The 19,465-nt window shown below is 38.2% G+C and overlaps 1 protein-coding gene across 1 annotated transcript in view; it reads right to left on the bottom strand.

Annotated features, from left to right (window-relative positions):
- The window catches only part of CEP112 (centrosomal protein 112), a 153,763-nt gene that overhangs the window by 100,076 nt on the left and 34,222 nt on the right, over nt 1-19,465 (bottom strand). Inside the window, exons 13-17 of the mRNA XM_062506577.1 lie at nt 17,608-17,762; nt 17,166-17,283; nt 16,139-16,234; nt 15,314-15,373; nt 13,065-13,144 (exon numbers count right to left, since the gene is read on the bottom strand). Of these exons, the coding sequence (XP_062362561.1) occupies nt 13,065-13,144; nt 15,314-15,373; nt 16,139-16,234; nt 17,166-17,283; nt 17,608-17,762 (509 nt within the window). The remainder of the gene's footprint in view (nt 1-13,064; nt 13,145-15,313; nt 15,374-16,138; nt 16,235-17,165; nt 17,284-17,607; nt 17,763-19,465) is intronic.

Raw genomic sequence — 19,465 nt, 5'->3', positions numbered from 1 at the left:
GCTCAAACAAGGTGCAGGATTATTCCCTGCTTGCCATAAATCAAAATGCAAAGCAGGGCAAGGCAATACGTGACACGTGGTTCCTTCTTAATCTATTAGAAAGCCATAATGCTGTGATGTCTGTTCAGCCTTTACAGTAATGACAAATGTTAAACCTCTGTGCAAGGATATTTCATATTAACAGCCTACACTATTTGACATATTAAACCTGATACATCTGTAGAAATCAGGCTGTTTTTTTTCAGACTGGATGGTACATCAATAGTAATGTTTCTGTAATATTTTATGTATGTTCACATATATGAAATGATACACATGAAAAGATAGAGACATTCACCATATTGACACAACACAGACAAAAGTTTGGGCCACTTATAAATATTTCAGAAACTTTGATGTGAGTCCTCAGATATTACTAACTTTTATAAACTCGTTACTGGTTTTGTTATTAACTTTTTGTGACACATTCCTACTCCCACAGGTCAGCAGAGCTGCCTGACTTTGAGTTCAGACACTGGAGAACACGGTGGTGGCATCTAGGGACAAAGCTGGCTCCACCCATGGCCTGTAACAGAAGACACATCCAAACAGACCTGGGGCTGACATTTTCATTTTCCAGGCAGAGGAAGTACCTCACGATAAATTCCCCATTTTGACAGAAATTATTTCCCTATAAAACAAAGAATCTGACACATAAGAGATGGAAAAGCCCAGCTAATTCATCTTGTCTGTCACCTTGCCAGCACTGGAGGAGCTGCTGCAGCACTGAGTGAGCCTTTCAGAAAGGTCAGGAAGCTGCCAAGCCCAAAGTTACAGTATTCACATCCTCTTCTGTGGTTTGCAGAGCAGACTTTGACAATAGGACAAAGAACATAATCCTACATCTTCACAAAGTGGCTGTTTGCAGTGCAGGAGAGCAGGGTAATTCCATTAGCAGAGAGATCAAAGAAATGCCACAAGCCCTGACTCAGTGCATTGCTGTTTACTTCTAGAGGTTTTTTTTTCTCATGATGTATATTTAAAAAAATAAAGAAGATTTTATTTTGGCAACTCACTCAGCTGATGGAATAATTGAGAATAGGGAGACTGCTCCTCTCCTTACATAAAAAGGAAAATACCTTTCTTCCCCAGCAGAAACTGGAGGAAAACAGAACAAAATCCTGTATCACAGTTTTGGTGATGACTGTTTTGGGGTTTTGGTTTTGTGTTCTTAAAAGACCTGGTTAAATTATCTTCAAATTTGCTAGAAAGCATCCATCACCCTTCCAGATATGCTTTATTTCTACAGCCTCATCGTTTCCATTTCCTACACTCCTTTGAGGGAAAAGCACATCTGTGTTAATCTAAGCCACCACATTCCCCACTCATTTATGAGACAATAAATATTACATGGCAAAAAAATCACTACCAAAATCAACATTTCTTTCCCCGTCTAAACTCAAATGGCAAAATACCATTTAGGATTTAAGTTCCTCCTGCAGAGTATCCAAAAAATCCACATTCCAAGTACAAAACTCCTCCACCATTCCTCAACATGGGCACACCAGTGACACCTGCAGAGCTCAAAGTGACAAGAACTGTCTGATGGGCCAGTTATCCATCTGCTCCTGCTGTTTGTATCCCCCAAATCCCACATTCCAGGGAGCTGCTGAATACAGATATTTTTAATTGTACAGCTGTTTGACACTGAACTACATTAAGCACATCACTCCCTCTCCCACACCAAAAATCTGCCTCAGAAAGAAGGACATGTTCTGAACATGCTCTGCCCACATTTGTTACCTTGAAGAGACCATGGAGAGGGGAAAACATCCATTTCTCCTCCCAAAGATCCATAATTCAGCAATGGCCCCTGGATAACAAATCCCTCTCCATGCAAAACACATCTAATAATTCCACTCCACACTGGAAGCAAAACCAAAAATTGAAGCTTAATCAAACACATCCACACTGCCAAGTGTCACAAGACACTGGGACAACAGCTTTGGTCCAGTCAGATGGAAAAACCAACAAATCTAAACATAAAAGGATAAGATATCAGTCCTTGTGGTCTTAGTGAGGCTCCAAATTTATGCATCTTGTTCCTTAGGAAGATATTTTTATTTTGAAATATTATGATGTAAACTTCTAGGAATGTGGTTTTATGCACCTTCCTTTCTTTTAAGGACTTAATCCCATGAATAAATGCAACATCTCATTATAAGCAGGAAAAAAACTTCATTTTTAAGGATGTGGGAGCCAGTAGTCTCTATTTTTCGTGCAGGTCAGATTTGTACAGAAGCTTAGAAAACCTGTACAACAATGGCCCTCAATTCACAAATATAAGAAAAGCTTCACTTTTTTTCCCAAGACACCAAGCAATGTGCCTTGCATGAAGCACTAAAATATTCACTTTGAAGATTATTGTTTTCAGTTGGACTAGTTGTGGGGCCCAATACAATACAATTACATCGCTTAAATCCCCTAAAGCTGAGCTGGTCTGAATATAAAAACAGGGTGAATTTACTCTTTGCCCCCAATTTAAAAAGCAGCAAATTCCTTTTGTTTCAGTTTATAAAGAACATGGCAACAGAATTAGGAGTCTTACATGGCACAAACCATCTCAGAGAAAGTTGACTGTCAAGTCCAGAATTTCAATTTCAGAAATCAGCACCCTGAAGTGCACTGATAAATGGGAAATACAAATATCTTACGTCCTTCCTCTTCATGCTTAATCATAAATATTTGTCTTGCTCTGTAAAATGCCTTCCAAGAGGTAACAACTAAATGCAGTGAGACTTTACAGCACTGCACTAACAAAACACAGGGCAATTCAGGGGTTAAGAGCAAAGGTTAATAAAATTTGGGATGTCCCAGCAAATGTTGGATGAATCAACACCTTCCTGGAGGGCTCCCACTATTCCCTGAACCAGCAAGGGCTCACCAGCAGCACAAGGAGCAGGAGATGCACCTGGCTGGGTCTCAGCCTCATCAACAAATTAAAACCCTTCAGACATGAAGTGCCAGCACACACTGAACACATGAACCCCCATGGCTGCACAGGGACTGAAAGTTTCATATCCCAGGAACAAAAATCCAGCAGTTTAATTAATTTATTAAATTTCTAATCAAATGCAAGACACATTATACCACTTTTTAGTGCCACAACCAGGAAAAACCATTCCCTGCAACAGCCCCTCTGACCTAACTTCCAGCATGCAGATATTCCACTGTATAAATAATTCAGGCCTAAAATACCACATATCTGTTTAAAAATGGGTTAATTGTTCCAGAACAATGCTTCAGTAGTAATGCCAAAGCTGTGAAATACACAGCAATCAATTTTGCTTTTCCTGCTCTGTTTTTAACACACAGTGATAGCTCAGTAACAGCTTTGGCCCTTACTGCACCCATCCAGCTGTGGCTGGAGCATCCCTCTGCACGGGCTGGATTCCCACCAACAAGGAGAAACAACCAGGGCTCTCCTACCAGGCCAGCCCCAAACATATGGAATATGTGCAGAACACTTCTTCTTTTTGGTGTGGAGAGGAAGAGAGACAGTGTGAAGTCATTCAAGCGGAATGATAACTAAACCAAAGCCAGATCAAAGGAGTGAAGAAGAAAGACTGAAATGTGAAGCTGAAATATTTATTGCCTTCAAAACATCATTCCTATCCTGTCCCTGGGCACTTTAATATTTCGGAGTTGTTAGAAAGCATTCTAACTTGTTTCATCATTTCAAATAAATAAAGCCAAAAAATATAAAGCCAAGAAATAAATATAAAGTGTTCCCCAGTTTTAAGAATAAGATGAGCTTGTCTTTATGAGAAAAAAAGCACAAATCCACTTAAAAATTATTTACAGTTTGCATAATTTGAGATGTTAACAGTAAAAAGCTGGTCTGCATACCTGCAAGTAAGCTCCAACAATGGAAGCTATTTACAGTACAATTATTGTTTTGAACTATATACTTATGTTTTAAATAAATCATGAGATAACATTAGCTAACTAAATCACTCCTTAAAGCCATTAGTGAATTTGGAGCAAATATTACTCCACGTGTGAAGTATCATATTGAAATACGAATAATGCATTACACTCAAAATTAATGGCTCACAAATTAAGTAGACATTGGTTAAACACACTAATAATTATGATAAGTATTTCTCATTACAATAATGACAGGGCACTGTTGTGCTAGGTGCTGTGCAAACAGAATAAACAGCAACTGCCAAATGATGAATGTGATGTGGATTAAAAGGCTGGGCAAGTGTTGTAAATGTGGCTGGAAAGGAAAACTTGGTAATTTTGCTCCAGACTGCAGAAACTGCCTCCAAGATTTAGATCCACCACATATATGAAAGAGCACAGAGACTCAGTTATCAAGTGAGGAGGATTAGAACAGAGATTAAATAGTCACGGCTTTCCCATGCTGAGACCACAGCTAAACCTCAGCAAGGACAACATGGAGGGGAGAATTAGAGAGACAGGTGTAGATAGTGGCTTGGAAAAGGGGACACAAATCTGTAATTAAAAGGTGGCCCAAAAAGCCAGCACATACAGCAAAGAGATTCATGAGGTACCCAAAGAAGAGGAGCAGAGAAGGCAAAGATGGAGATCAGAGAACAGCACTGTGGCACTGAGAGCTGGGGGGCGAATAAAATAAACCATCCAAGGACAAACTATGTGAGAAATCACCAGGCACAGGACAGAGCCAGGCAAGGAGAATCACTTAACACTAACAAAGCACAGCCCAGGGGGTGTGAAGAGTGACGGAGCCAACAGTGGTTGGCAAACTGAAGATGCCGAGGATGAAGTGCCAGGATTAAGACTGTTAAGGAGGTACAAGGACTCAAAATTCATACTGTCCTTCTACTGACTTCAAGTGACTATTTCTATGGTTAAAATAATTGGTTAGTTAAGGATCCAAGTAATAATATTCAGTTGTAGTAGATAATAAAGATATTTAATTCTGGGGAACCATGAGTGTCTATTGGCTCATTGTTTTCCTCTTTCCAAGAGGAAACGGATTGTGACAATTTTCCTTAAAAGTACTGTTTCAATTACCAACTTCCATGAAGGTTGGCTGTATTGCTGCTGAAGCTGAAGGAATGTTGTACAAAGCACATGAAAAGTAAAAGCAAAATTAAGATTATCAAATGTAATTGAAGTAGAACGATCACAATCATCGAGCAACAACAAGGAACAAAGCTTTCGCTTGTACTATTTTGTAGACTTTTTCTAAGTGATCCAAAGGAGGTGACAGCCTGAAACATTTCATGCTTTTTAACAATCAGCAATGTAATTGAATCATCTATATGACTTGCTTTAACCAACTGAAAGCTTTTCTCATTTCAGTATTTTGGGCATTGTATAATCTTAAAATAAGAAAAGAAATAAGACATCTGAAAAGTACACTGATGTGAGAGGGAAGCTTTTGGAGTAACAAAGGAACTATTCTGCCATTAGTGTTGATTATTTGTATACTCTTTTAGTCAATGCGACCGTGATAATCCTAACTACATTAATTATTAGAATAGCAATTTACAGCAATTAATGAAGTGCTACAGCATGATACAGCAATGCTGTTCACCTCGCAAGGCAATACTTTTCATTTCATACTGTGTGCCATATCAAACCAGTTTCACAGCTGTTATCACTAAAAAGATGTCATGTGACAACTCTATAACTTGAGGGATGTAACAGTCCCAGAGCCAAGCATTAAAAATCAACTGTTACATTTTTTTTGTATAATTGGAGCCTTCCTTTCAATACATATTTCATTATTGCCACTAGGTCTCCAGAGAAATGGGGGGAAAGAAAATGAAAGGCTGTAAATAGTTAATAGAACACTTTATTTTTGCTTTTAAGTGAGACTATTAAACAAAGCTACCATATTTTTGAGCCCTCTGTTCATGCTCCACATTGTGGCCCCTAGAGCAAGGGTTAGGGAATGTTTACAATATGCTGGAAACTTTGACTGGGTTTACTCTAAAAGGTTTCAGATGCTCAAGCACAGCACCAAGTGGAGAACAGCTGCTTGGTTTTCCACAGATTCTTAAAGGAGGGAAAAAAAACCCAAAACAAAACAAAAAAAATTGCTCCAAACCAAAACCCACCCTATCAAAAAAACCCAGAGTTTTAAAGAGTAAAACTATATCCCAGCTCCTCAGTCTCATCACGTTACCACTGTTTTTAAACCACACACGTGGCTTTTTTCATCATATTGCAACTGCTGTAAGGAGACAACCCTCAACATTTTAATAAAAGATAATGATGAACATGAGTATAAACTCTTAACAATGCTCTTTTATTGCAACACTTGGAATTAAAGACAATGCCTGCTCATATTCCTTTAATTAATTCTGGCTTTAAATAGTAGTAACTTTTCAATTCTGACAAAAATTCTTTCCACACACAAATACTTCATTTTCAAGGAAAAATGGAATTAACTGCAGGAAAACAGCTACACTGAAGCAATTACCCTGAAAATATTAACAACAACAACAAGCAATTACTCAGAATTTGGATTCAACTTAGAGGAGCAAGAAAGCAAAAAAGAAATAAAAAATTAACTTGTTGTAAAAGCTATCAGCCCCTTTATTTCCTTATCATTGCATTGATAAGTCAGGCTGTTGTGTTTTGCTGTGTGCAGTGGCATTTCTGATGCACACCATTCCAAGAACCCCATACAAGAGGATCTGAAGTTTAAAATATACCTTAAAATATAAAGTTCTCAAAGGGCTTGGCAGAATCAAGCTGTAATCACAGCTTTTTTTCCAAAATGTAACTTGTGCATATTTTGAAAAGCCTAGATTTTACTTCTTTTCAAAATGTTGGGATTTAACAATTATGCAAATGTAAACTGCAAACAAATTAAATTATTTCCACGGCTATTTTATTCTACCTCCTCCTGCTAGCTCTCTTCACATGTTTATTTTTCCTTGCCTTCATCTGTTTCCCTCTTTATTGGGTCAGCAGCAGAATGATTGTTCACCATTTATTTCTCTCAAATCTATGAACCCTCACTTGTTTTACACTGTTCCTTTTGTGATATTAGAGAGAGAAGAAAAGTTAAATTAATACCATGGGAATTTTGCACCATATAAGCAACCTGAAGGACTAGAAGACCCTTACATAAAACTTCCTGTGCTAAAGTCTGATGATTTTTAGATGCTTCTGAATAAGGCAAGAAGAGCTTTTCAGCTCAAACAAGCCCAAGTCTTCACTTTGTGCATCAAAGAGAACCACACAATGAAAAATGAGTCATTGCCCTGTAATGTTTAAAAAAAAAGCTGTAGGAAAACACTCTGCAAAGGACAGCCTCACCCACTGCCCATCTTTGCCTTGTCCCCATTTCACCAGTGCAGGTGAACTGGGAGACCCCAGGCAGAACCAGCAGCTGCTGAGGTGGCCAGGCAGGCTCAGAATAGCAAAACCTTAATAAAATACTCGCGGTAGCATGAAAACAGAATGTCATAAACTCAGATCATCCCCCAGCACCAGGGCCTTGTGGAAATCAAAACGAGAGAAGATGGGAGAAGATGGGAGAAGATGGGAGAAGATGGGAGAAGATGGGAGAAGATGGGAGAAGATGGGAGAAGATGGCATCGCTGCCATCCAGGCATTTCCTGTCGCAGCCTGAGGCTCCAGGACAGTGCTAATTTCATTTAACTTCTGCTTTCAGCAAGGCTGATATCAAAGCCACCTTCTGAAGGCTTTACAGGTATCAATACCAAGTTTAAAACCACAGGAGAAGCCTGAGAATAGCTCCAGCTCCATGGATCTGGCTCAGTGTCAGGGAAGGAATGACCCAGAGTAACCAGATGACTGGCAAAGCACACCAGGAGATGACAAGTGAAGCTTTTTGAACAAAGAAATGACTGAGGTTTCAAGAAGAGCAACTGGTACCAACAAAAAACCTATTTCCTTCCCTAATGAGCATTTTTTCCACCTTGACTTAGGAAACACGAGTGCAAACACATTTTTATCAGCTATTTTTTGTGAGGCAAAACCTTGTAGCAGAAATAACTGTGCTACACACAAAAACTGAAATTTAAATTATAAGTGAGTACCACTGAACACCTGACAAAATCCCTGGAAATAGCAGCCCAGCATGGGGAAGCACAGGGCATTGCTGTCACACTGGAACAAGGAAAAGCAGTGGGAAAAGCTTTTTTAAGTCTGCAGTGAGAAATCAACTTCTTCTCCTTGACTCCCAAGTCAGAAACCACATGCATGTACACAAGTATATATGAGAAAAGAAAAGGCAAATCGTTCTCATTTCTGCATTTTACTGAACACCTGCAGGCACCACCTTCACACCACGTCGTGAGTGGAAAGATTTGGTCTGCCACCTAAAATAACCCCCAAAATACTGTGAGAACTGTCTGTGTGTGCTTTAAAAACTTCTGTGAAAACTACTGGGAAAATTTGCTACTAGACAGAAGTGACTTGGCTGGTTTCTAGAAAGTTTAGCAGTTTAGCCCCTCTTTCTTCCCCAGAGTTTTAAACAAGTTCAGACAAGGGGTAGAGAAGCCATGGAAAAAAAGAGGTGTTGGTAGTTCCTTATGTAAACAAATAATTTTATTAAGTGAGTCGGAATGAAGCAGCTGCTGAGCATTTGCTCTGTATCATCCCCACTTGCAAAGTGCTGAGATTTGGCTCCATAGACAGACTTGAAAAAAAAAAATAAAAAAGGCAAAAAGTGAGAGGGAGAAGGTTGTGGAGCACTGGAGTGGAGATGTGCAGGCATTCCTTGACACTGCAGTGTTTAACTACAGCATCTGCACCTGTACAGGGGCAGTTTCATTTCATTTCATTTCATTTCATTTCATTTCATTTCATTTCATTTCATTTCATTTCATTTCTCCTAATGTGACTTCTTAAAATTTGTTTCCTTCACACACAACAGAAGTGAAGAACAAGAACTCAGGCAATCTGTACTTCAGAAGCCTATGAAAATGTTATTTGTGTATGAGGCAAGCAAAGCAAAAAGCATTAAATCAGATCCCACAATTACCTCCAGTACATGAGAACTGTCACAACCTTTATCCTGAAGAATTCAACATGGCCTGCACTTCCTGTGAGGGTGACAGATGATCACAGCCTCAAACTATTCAGGATGTTTATTATTCAGTCCAAAATCTCTCAATATTGACCAACTTGATGTGTCTAGGCAGCCACAAAGGTGTTATCCCTGTCCCTGGAATTGTCCATGGCAGGTTGAATGGGGCTTGGAGCACCCTGGCACAGTGGAAGATGTCCTTGCCCATGGCAGGAGGTGCAATGGTGTGGGTTTTAAGGTCCCTTCCAACACAAACCATTCTGGGATTCTCTCATGACTCTGAAATTCAAGTGTCAAAACCAAACCTCCTCAAAACTGAGCTGGTGTTGTGGTTGTAATCTTCAATAAAATGGGGGATATTTCCCTACAGCAAATATGTATTCCTCATAGTAAGCTAAAAGCATCAAACAGTCTGCTACCAAAATATAAGCAGAAGCAAAATAAATAAGTTGGATGAATAAATACCAAATTCCACAGAACAAGACACAAGAGATGAGGCTGAGATCTGTTTAACAATATTGTGTAAACTCAGCGAGACCTTTTCTTTCTCTTCCATGCAATTTCTTCAGCAGCAAATGGGTACACATTTTTTTTTCTCATTTATTTTCTGTTTCATTCTACTCAGTTTGTACTGTGACAAATTATGTACCTCTATTTCCTACTCCTCACTGTGAGAGATAAGAACAGAGAGATTCAGCCTATTTGCAACCCACTCTCATGACACATTTTCTGCAACCAAACCACAGGGATTAGAGAAACAACCTTTCCCCCCAAGTAATTACAGAGAAGCTTTTCAAGAAAACTTTGGTCTTATAGAAATGCCATTTAAAGGACATTCTAGAAAAGCCCTTGCAGCACTTTACTTAGAGTGACTTTTGCTATTAGGCAATGCCTGTGACATGCACTGCAGAAGTAAACATAAATTTCATATCTACAAGTCACCACCACGAGTCAGGAGTGTTGGAGCAATTCTTTTGCAAAAGGTTTGCTTTTGATAGATATTTCTACCATGAATTTCAGAAGAAGAAAAAACCCTCAGAAAACTACATAAACCCCTATTCTGTATTGAAACTCTGGCAATACTACCTTTTTTTTTTTATTTCTGAAGTGTAAGATACTTTCAAAAATGTGGATTTTACTATTCCACACAATGTCTCAAATCACTTTCATTCTGCATCGGTGTGGATACGTTTGAAACAGCAGCAGCACTGTTTGCTGTCACAGCACTGGAAAAATAATGATAATAATAACAAAAATCCCCTAAAATGCCTGCCATTTCCCTTTCTGTGTGCTTGGAGCTCTGCAGCTCCTCAAAATATAATCCTGTGGCCATTTCAGAATCAAAGTGCATCCAGATCAAAGCACTTTATGAGAAATCACTGATGCACCTACTGGGTTCTGAGATGCAATTCCACAAGGCATCGTTTCTGTTGAAGATGCTGAACTGTATTTTCACCCAACTCAAGCAAGATGGGGTTGTTTTCTAAAGATTTACTGGGTCTGCCTTAGCCTGGAGTTACTTAATTTCATTCTGCAAGTAGTTGAAGAAATTCAGAAAAATGAAGCATTTTTACATAAGATATTGGATCTTATGGATCCATCTTAATAGGAAGGGATTTCTAAAAAGAAATAATTTTTGCAGCAATGGAAAAAACAAAGCCATAAGGAAGCCATCCATTTCTGCATCAATAAATATCACTGCTCCTTATCTATTACCTACTTGTATACCATAGAAAAGCACATATATGAAAAAATCTTATTATTGTCAAGACACACTGGTGCTAAATGAATGGCTTGAATTGCAGAAAGCCCTGCAGGATTGGCAGTTCCTCTGTCCTGGGAGTCTGTTCCATCCCTGGTCAGAAATGCAGAGGTCAGACCCAGAGCTGAAATCCCAACCAGCAGAATATGAGCTGGGCTGGACTAGGGCACTGCATTTCTGCAAATAACATCTTTTTAGGATCCTAAATCCATCCTCATGGGTCTGCCAACTTCTGTCTCCAGCCAGACAAAACACTTGAAAGCTAATTTTTATTTCTATTCAATTACTTATTAGCATTACTAATTTGATTATTAATCTTAAAATTAACCCCAAACCCCTGCTATAAAAAAATCAAAAGAGCAGTGGTATAGAGTTTTTTTAGAGCAAACTATCTACACAATTAAACATTTTCCACTTCAACTGGGAGAGGTATATATGAGTTAATATTAGAAATCTCTACATTATTTTCAACACCCTGGATCAAAAAAAATTAAATGTAAAGAAAAAAGCGTAAGAGAAACAAAGTGCCATGGAAGGCACATGGAAATGACCCTGGGAAAAAGACAGTATCAAAGAATATTCTCATTTAGAGGGGACCTACAGGAGCAGAAGCAGCTTTTGCTAGGAGAGACTTTGAAAACCATATAGGAATAGGTATCAGTGACTCGCTGTGGGGGAAACAACAGATGATTTTTAGCCTGTTGAACAGTCCTGGGGCTCTTCAATCCCAGGAGCTGACCCATCCCAGTTCTGGGCAAAGGATTCAGCCACAGGGAGCACAAGGCTGGGACTGAGCTCTGCCAGCATTGTTTTAATTCATGGCCCTTGGAGCATCACCAGCACTTTGGACTCTTAAAACTCGAGTCTTTCAAATCCCCACTCCAATTCCAAGCTATACCTAAGCTTAAATACAGCCAAGGAATATCTGAAATAACTGAGGCTGGCCTCAGCCCCTGCAAGAGCTCCTCAGGCCCCAAATCCCCAGCACCTCAGAGATCCTGCCTGGAGAGACTTTCCTCTGCACCCACGTGGGGATCAACCCTGAGCACCCATGGGGCTGCAAAGCCAGACTGGTTCTATTAGCATAAGTAAGTGCAAACTGACACATTATTTGAAAGATGTGGAAGAAAATTAATGCAACTTCATTATCAATAAATCAGATGGTAAAACAGTATAAGATTAAGTGCAGTTGATAACAGTTCAACCTCCCCAAAATTATAAATAATAGTCAGTGTAAAGAATTTAAAGATTAGAAGTTGGAGTTTTTATTAATGTCTGCAGTGATTTAAGATAGTCTCTATTTATGCCAAATACCTCAGAGATTATAGAAATAAAGAAATACAGACTTCAGCCCTGTCACTTTTATGGAATAAAAGTATCTTTACTTGCCTTTCCCAGCCTAGATAAGGTACATTGTGATTAAACTGAATACTTTCAGCAAATAACTTCTGGTTTGTTTCAGAATAATCTGTTTCCCCTAGAAATTACTTCCACAGCTTTGACTTTAAACTGGATTAACACATGGGAAGAATACATAATCAAAAAATGGAAGGAGAACAGCAAGAGTTATCTTGTCTTATGTGCATCTGCTGTACATAAACCACTCCCTTGCTCAGAGAACATCAAACTTGGTGCATCCTGATTAGCTGCTCATGGACAAAGTCAGCCAAAAAAAACTGTTCCAAGTTAGTTATTGAAAGCTGTTTGCTACAGAGTGCTTTTTCCAGCCTTAGATCCAGGTGAAGAACAAGTACTCTCACAAAGAAATGCTGTATCAAAGAGGAAAATCTGCATAAGACTTGTAATTTGTGTGTATAAAACATAAAATATAAAATCAGAAGCATCATCTACTGAATTAAAATATATTTGAAATAAATACACCTTTCAAATTTATTCTGTTTTCTAGAAGAGCCCAAAGCAACAAGTCTTTAGTTTTGATTATTTGCTTCCTTTGACCACACCCTAAATTGAACCTGGGTCCTTTTATTTGAGAGGGCAAGACCAGCTGACATCATTAACCTCAATTCTGTTTTATTCCCACTACTTAAAAGTCAACCAATTTGGGTGAGTTGGTTCTTATTTTAGTTTTTTCATTTTTCTGGCTGATTAGAGCCCTGAACATGCAGTTTTAAAACAGGGGAAAAAGTATAGGAGGGCAGTTAGATGGGATAAAGCATAAGTTTATTCAATAAATAAATATGAATAAATATTTTAAAATACCAGGAATGGTTCAACAATTATTCCATATTCACTTACATCAGAGCCTGCTCCAGGTGGCGAATTTTTTTTTGAGCATCCCCTCTTTCTTTATCCAGATCATTCTGAATGCCATGAATCTGCCATTTAAGGAAAAAACCACCAGATATATTTTAGCCAAAACAATCTCTGCAGAGCTCCTACTCACCAATTTGTGACCACCCAACGTGAATCACTTCTGATCAATCCTTACAATAAAAATATCAAACATAATTACCTTACAGAAAAATCCTAAAGAATAATAATAATAATAATACAAGAATTAGCAATAATAATCCTAAAAATAGTTACAAAACCCATTTAATTTGGCAACTTCCTAGGCATGGTTCAAACCAGGTGTTTTTGTAATGTTTTTTGCCAAGGGCAGGTTAAGTGCAAGAGTTTGCACATAATCCAAAAGTTGTATTGCTTTAGAATTGCTCAAGGAACAACGTGGGGATGGGACATACAGGAAATCCTTCATCCACCTACAGTCATTTGTAATGTTCCAGGCTGTTAAGACACTACAATAAAGAAAAATGTCCTTTACTAAGTGTGCAGGCCAGTGAAAAAACCAATTCAGAGATTCTTTGCTGGGAGCAGTTCCATGGAGCTGATCACTCCTGGAACACTGAGCTGGGTTCCAAGAACCCCCAAATCCATGAGCTGCCTACCAGAGAATAAGGAAGCTATTGCCAAAGCTGGTAAAATTCTATATATTCAACAGGTGGCTTGGGAATGGCTCTCAGGAATAATCTGTCACTCTTCTGATGCTGAGCTTGATGTTTGGAAAACAAGCAGTAGATTATTTATAAAAAGCAGGTGTTTCCTTGGCTTGTAAAGCCATTTAGCCTAACTGGTTCCTGATCCAGCAGATAAGCACATTTAATCAAACAGTGACATTTAAGGTTCCTACCTATGATTTGTTTGATGTTTAAGTATCCTCAGAGGCAACAGCCACTGCAGACTCATAAAGATTATTAGATAATGGGTAGGTTTTTAAGTGAACAGATTGCAGCAGAGACTTCACGATTCCTTTACTTGTTTTACTATTTTATGGGCCAATCCATCCTGGTTTATGGATTTATATCCATAGATTATTCACAGGTATTTTTCTTCTCAACCTTTCTCAAAGATTTGAGTTTGAAAACAGTTACACCAGAATTTATGAACAAACTGCTGTCAAGGTATCTATAAAAAGTAAGGCTCTGCTTCCTTGTTTACTGATGCAGAATTCCAACTTCCCTTCCTGGGCTCACTGGTTGGAGGCACTGCTGACACCCTCTCAGCCCATGCTTAGAATCTTTCTCCCAGAAGATCCTCAAACCTCAGTCAAATGGTGCCAATATATTTTTATTTTGGCCGGCAAATCAGTCCAATCCTGGATTTTTCTTGAGTTCAACACTTATAAAACCCACGACTTGACTAAAAAGACAACTGTAAGCTAGGTTTAAGCCAAGGCAGATCCTGGAACAAAGAATGTTTTGACTTCAAGTCAGCAGAAGGAGCTAACTCAAACCAAAACCTCTCTACAATTCATGTCACAAGTGCTATTACCAAGTGACAAGTAGCTGGGATCACAATCCATGATTTTATGCTATAAATTTGCCACATTTGGCAATGACGTGTTTGAGTAACACATCTTTTCAATTAAACAGGCATCTAAGGCACCCTCTGGCTGCACATGAGTTGCACATATAATGTCACTAAAATTGAAGTTTAATTTGAAGCCTATTGATGTTCTGAGTCTAAAAGAGCAGGCAGGATTTGCAAAGTGCTTTAAGATGAAGTGTTTCTGACGAAAATTACATATTTTACTTCAAGTTTCTAATGTAAAAACAATGCCTGTTGACAATATCTAGAGAACACGTGGAGAAGGATGGAATAGAGATATTCTGGGGGACAAGGAGTATGGGAGAACACATGAGCAGGGGTCAGGCCAGGTTTCATCCAGTTCATTAGCCTTTCAATAACAGCAGCTGTCATCATGAGCAGTGTACACACACAGGACAGGCTTCCAGGGGCACTTTTTTGGGAACGCCATCCCAGCCTCCATCCCTTGGCAACAGGTTCCTAAAATCAGAGGGGATATCCCCGTCCTTAAGCAGCTTAAAATCTTCCTTGGTTTTGTCCAATTATTTTGCAAAACTTATGAAGTGCTTGGATTCCCAAATTTACTATTTGGGGGTTTCAAAATTTAAACCTTTAAGTCCTGTACAGAGTAAAACTGGAGGTGTGCAGAAGATGGGAAATTTTCCTGGAAATATTACCTGTTTCTCATATGCATGCTGCATGTGAAGCTTGTCCTGCTGAACCTTGTATTCTTGATCCTGCAGAGGAAAAGATGTGCATTCTAAATAAACTAATTTCTTTTTTCTTCCATTTCAGAGCATTCAGCAAACACAGACATTAGCTATCATATAAAACAGTCCAAAAAAAAATACTTTATATCATCATGAAAAAATGTTCAGACATCGAAAAAAATTTAACCAACACCAAATAACACAACTATCTCAAAAGTCATGATTCATGTTTGCTAAAGAGAAACAGCAACTTGTTCTCCTGAGCTATTAAAATGCCATTCTGTACTATATCAACTGTGAAATGAAAGACATTGGAAGCAAAGTAGATGCCAAAACTCAACCAGAACTGATACATGATACAGATGTGGAACTCATTACACTGAGATAGAAGGATTAATTTAAATGCCTACAGGAAGACAGAATATTGAACTGAACTATTAAACAGTGCAAATTAAAAACAATTTTGAAACTTTAAAAATGTTTACAGTTTACGAGGAAAAAAAGATATTCATCATTCTTTGACAGGCTTCTTTGTAATGCACCAATACAGATTTAAACTCTTTTATTTAACACGTGATCTACAAGAAACAACCAGAAAACTGTTTAAATTCTGCTCTTACCTCTCTTTTAGCCACACTTTTTAAATCAACCTTTAACCATATGTGACATTTCATATATTGCCATTAATAAAGCTGAAACAAGCAGGCATGGTATACAGAAATACATTTAAAGATGGATATCAAAACATTTAAATCATCAAATAAAGTAAAGAGAAATAAAGTCAGGGCTCACCCTCAGCTGTTGCTGCCTTTGATGTTCAGAGTCCTGCAACTGTTGTTTCAACAGAGCCATTCCATGCTGTAATTCTGCAATCACATCAGATGTCTGCTGGGATTTAAAAGAAAAAGCATCTTTTTGTCTTGCACTCCTCATTAGCTCTTTTGCATTTTTAAATTTATTTCTCTAGGGCTCCCAGAAATTGGAAAAATTATCAGCTTGGGAGAAAAAGCCTGTATGAGCTTACAGCACTGGAGATCTTAGGAATGGAAACAAAAGCACAAAAAAACACCACTAATAATAAAAAATCCCTACTAAATCCCTACTAAAATCTACTAAAACTTGGGAGAAAGAAGAATACTGCAAATGAAATGGAGTAAAGTATCATCAAAGCTCAGAAAATTTCAGCAAATAAATACCAAACATCCCACTTGTCCTATGGCTCTATGGATTAACAAATGGTATTTAAAACTTGAGTCTTTACTACAATTATTTAACTTTAAAATCACTTTGAATATGTACCATCTCTGCACCAATGCATATTGGTAAATATCAACCTGACAGATGCTTTTCCAGAAACAAACCAGTTATTACATTTTGGGTGAGACCTACACTTCCAAAATACAAAAATATTTCCTTAGACACATAAATATTTAACACAATGTCCAATACCATGAAGCCTGCAGGACTATTTTTTTTCTAGAAAAAATATTTTCTGTCATGGAAGAGGCTTTATGAAAACATTTAAGTCTTTAAAGGTGTATCCAGAATTTTTAAAGGAGCACAAACAAAATCAGGATGTTCATTGTACCTTATCTGAATCAGCTGTAGAAATACACACACCAGAATGACCAACCAACTTCAGATGATTTTCAGTCAGATTTGGGAATGAAAAATTAAATCCCAATTTTATTTAAACTTACACTCATGACTAACTTGAGGAACTGAGCGATTCCTTGGATTTATTCATAAGCATCATATTGATAGTGAGGAGAGCACTTCAGAAATTAAGCCCATTTTCCTGTTACACCTGGCAGCATACCTGAGCTTGTTCCTGCTTCATAAAATCTCTATCAACATCAAATTTACTTTGTAGTTGCTGAAGGTTCTCCTTGTATTCCTGCATAATCTGGTCCTTGTCTTTCTGAAGTAAGTTGTACCTACAAGGAGCAAGCAAACAGAATATGGAAATTGCTTTCATATTTTGGCATTTTACTTGCTCAGTATCAATTCCACAGAGTCTGCAAGTCTGCCACGTGTTCTAGTCACAGAATGAGCTGCTCATAAATAATGGAAAGGTGAGACACTCCTCAAGGTGGTCGTTTGGGTCACTCTAAATGAGTTTGACACCAATTAATATAATTTTCATGAGAGTTTTCTAATGTCAAATGCCTTTCAGTGTGTTCCTGGAACAAAATTAAAAATGTTTGCTTTTGGAAATTCCATATTCTTAAAAGTTAAACCAGCAATTGTTATTGAATTACCTTGCTTTCAGCTCCTGAAGTTGGGAGCAGACCTCCTGGTAACGCTGTTCTACCTCATTCTTCTCTTGAGATAATTTCTGACGTTGTAAATTACTATTTTCAGCCTCAACAGTCAACTGCTGCACACGGGCCCCCAGCTTTTGGACTGTCTCGTTCTAAAAGAATAGAGAACTACTGAGAAAAGCCCAGAATAAATGAGGGAATACCCCAGTTGTTATTCAGTAGCCTTGAGCAAGGAGGTTCTCTGGTGATGCAGAGACACAAGAGTTACAATGGCAAAGCTGTCATCCATCAGGACAGTAAATTCTACATTGTATATAAAAATAAATAAATCTTCAAAATATGGGTGTTTATTCCCCCTCAAAGTGACATCTCCCTTATACAGAACAGCATATGCAATTGATTTTTTAATTACAAATCTTTTAAAATGGGAGAGAAGACAGTATTTCAATAAAAAACTGCAACAGATGGCGAGATATATATAAGGCACTTTTAGACTTCCCAAAATTCTCATCCAGAAATTTCCTTTCAGTGAATCACAAGCATCTCTCAAAAGTTGCATTTTTTCCTGGAACTTCATCTCACAATATAAACAAATCTAAAAATGATCATAGCAAGGACAGACGAGTAGCATGAGACTACTCTAGGTCTTCCCATTCTTCCCTAAATTTCCTAAATTTATGGTAATAGGCAGGGAGATGAGGAAGAAGTCCTCTGGAGTCTGGGGTCAGAAAATACCCAGAGTAGGTATCAGAGTTATTTTTGCATTAACTAAGGCCTGAAGATGAGGGAAGTGGAACAGAAATTTCACCCACTCTTAAATTAAATGAAACCCCAACGATCTGCCCTGTGCAGTCCCTGCCCTGGCACTGGAGGTGACACAGACCTCACACAGACAGAGGGTCACTCAATGGTGCCCTGAGCTCTGGCAAGTGGCTGCAGAGATTTCACAGCCACACACAGCAAAATTCCCCATCAGTGCTGAGCTGCTCAGTATGGGTTGGGTCTGCTGGGGGCACAGGGTTGTTTGCTCTGGGGGCTTGGGGTTTTTGTTTGGTTTGTGGTTTTCTGGGGTTTTGTGCATGGGGTTTTATTTTAATAATTAAAAAGGAGTAATTTTTAATATATCACTGAATATAATTCCTGTCTGGCCCTAGTCCCTCAAGGAAGTTTATCCTTGTTCAGGGTACAAACCCCTCCTTATCAGCTCATGGCACTAATGAAATTGTTCAGCCAATTCCACTTGCTAACAGCACTGGCATTCCTGACAACATGAAACTCTGAACAGGGAAACTCTGAAATACCAACAGAAAAAAAAATTAAAAATCAGGAGAGAGAAAGGAGAGAGAGAAAAAAAGAAAACTAATTTCCAGTGACAGTCTAGTCTTTCATCTTAAGCCCTGCCTTGAACTCTACCTTGTTTAATTATTAAATCAGAAGCTGCTCGGCAAGATCTGTCTAGTTTTGATGGTTCTTAAATTCAATCTTGCTGACAGACTGTGTCCATTTTTCTCTGTATTTACTGTTACCTATGACATGATCTGAATGCTAATTTTTAAATTCAACATTCATTAATAAAGGAATAAATTTTGTTTGACATTGTCTTTTCACTCATTCCATTTTCCTCATACCTCATCCTGATGAAAAGTACAGGATGCTTTTTTGAGGTTACTTGCTAATTTTTTTGCTTTTTGCATCATTTATATAACAGGCACAAAATCCAGATTATACCTAATTACATGCTTATAATTACTCTAGAAAATAAATGCAATAAATTAGAATAATCAATACTTATTTTAAAATCCTTTTAATGCCATCTTTCATCTAACAGGAGCATTTACTCAGTCAAAGAGGAGGT

This window comes from Cinclus cinclus, chromosome 20 (genome assembly GCF_963662255.1).
Source record: "Cinclus cinclus chromosome 20, bCinCin1.1, whole genome shotgun sequence".
Classification (NCBI taxonomy): Eukaryota; Metazoa; Chordata; class Aves; order Passeriformes; family Cinclidae; genus Cinclus; species Cinclus cinclus.
Note: the sequence above shows the minus strand (reverse complement) of the source record. Positions and strands in the feature narration are given on the sequence as shown.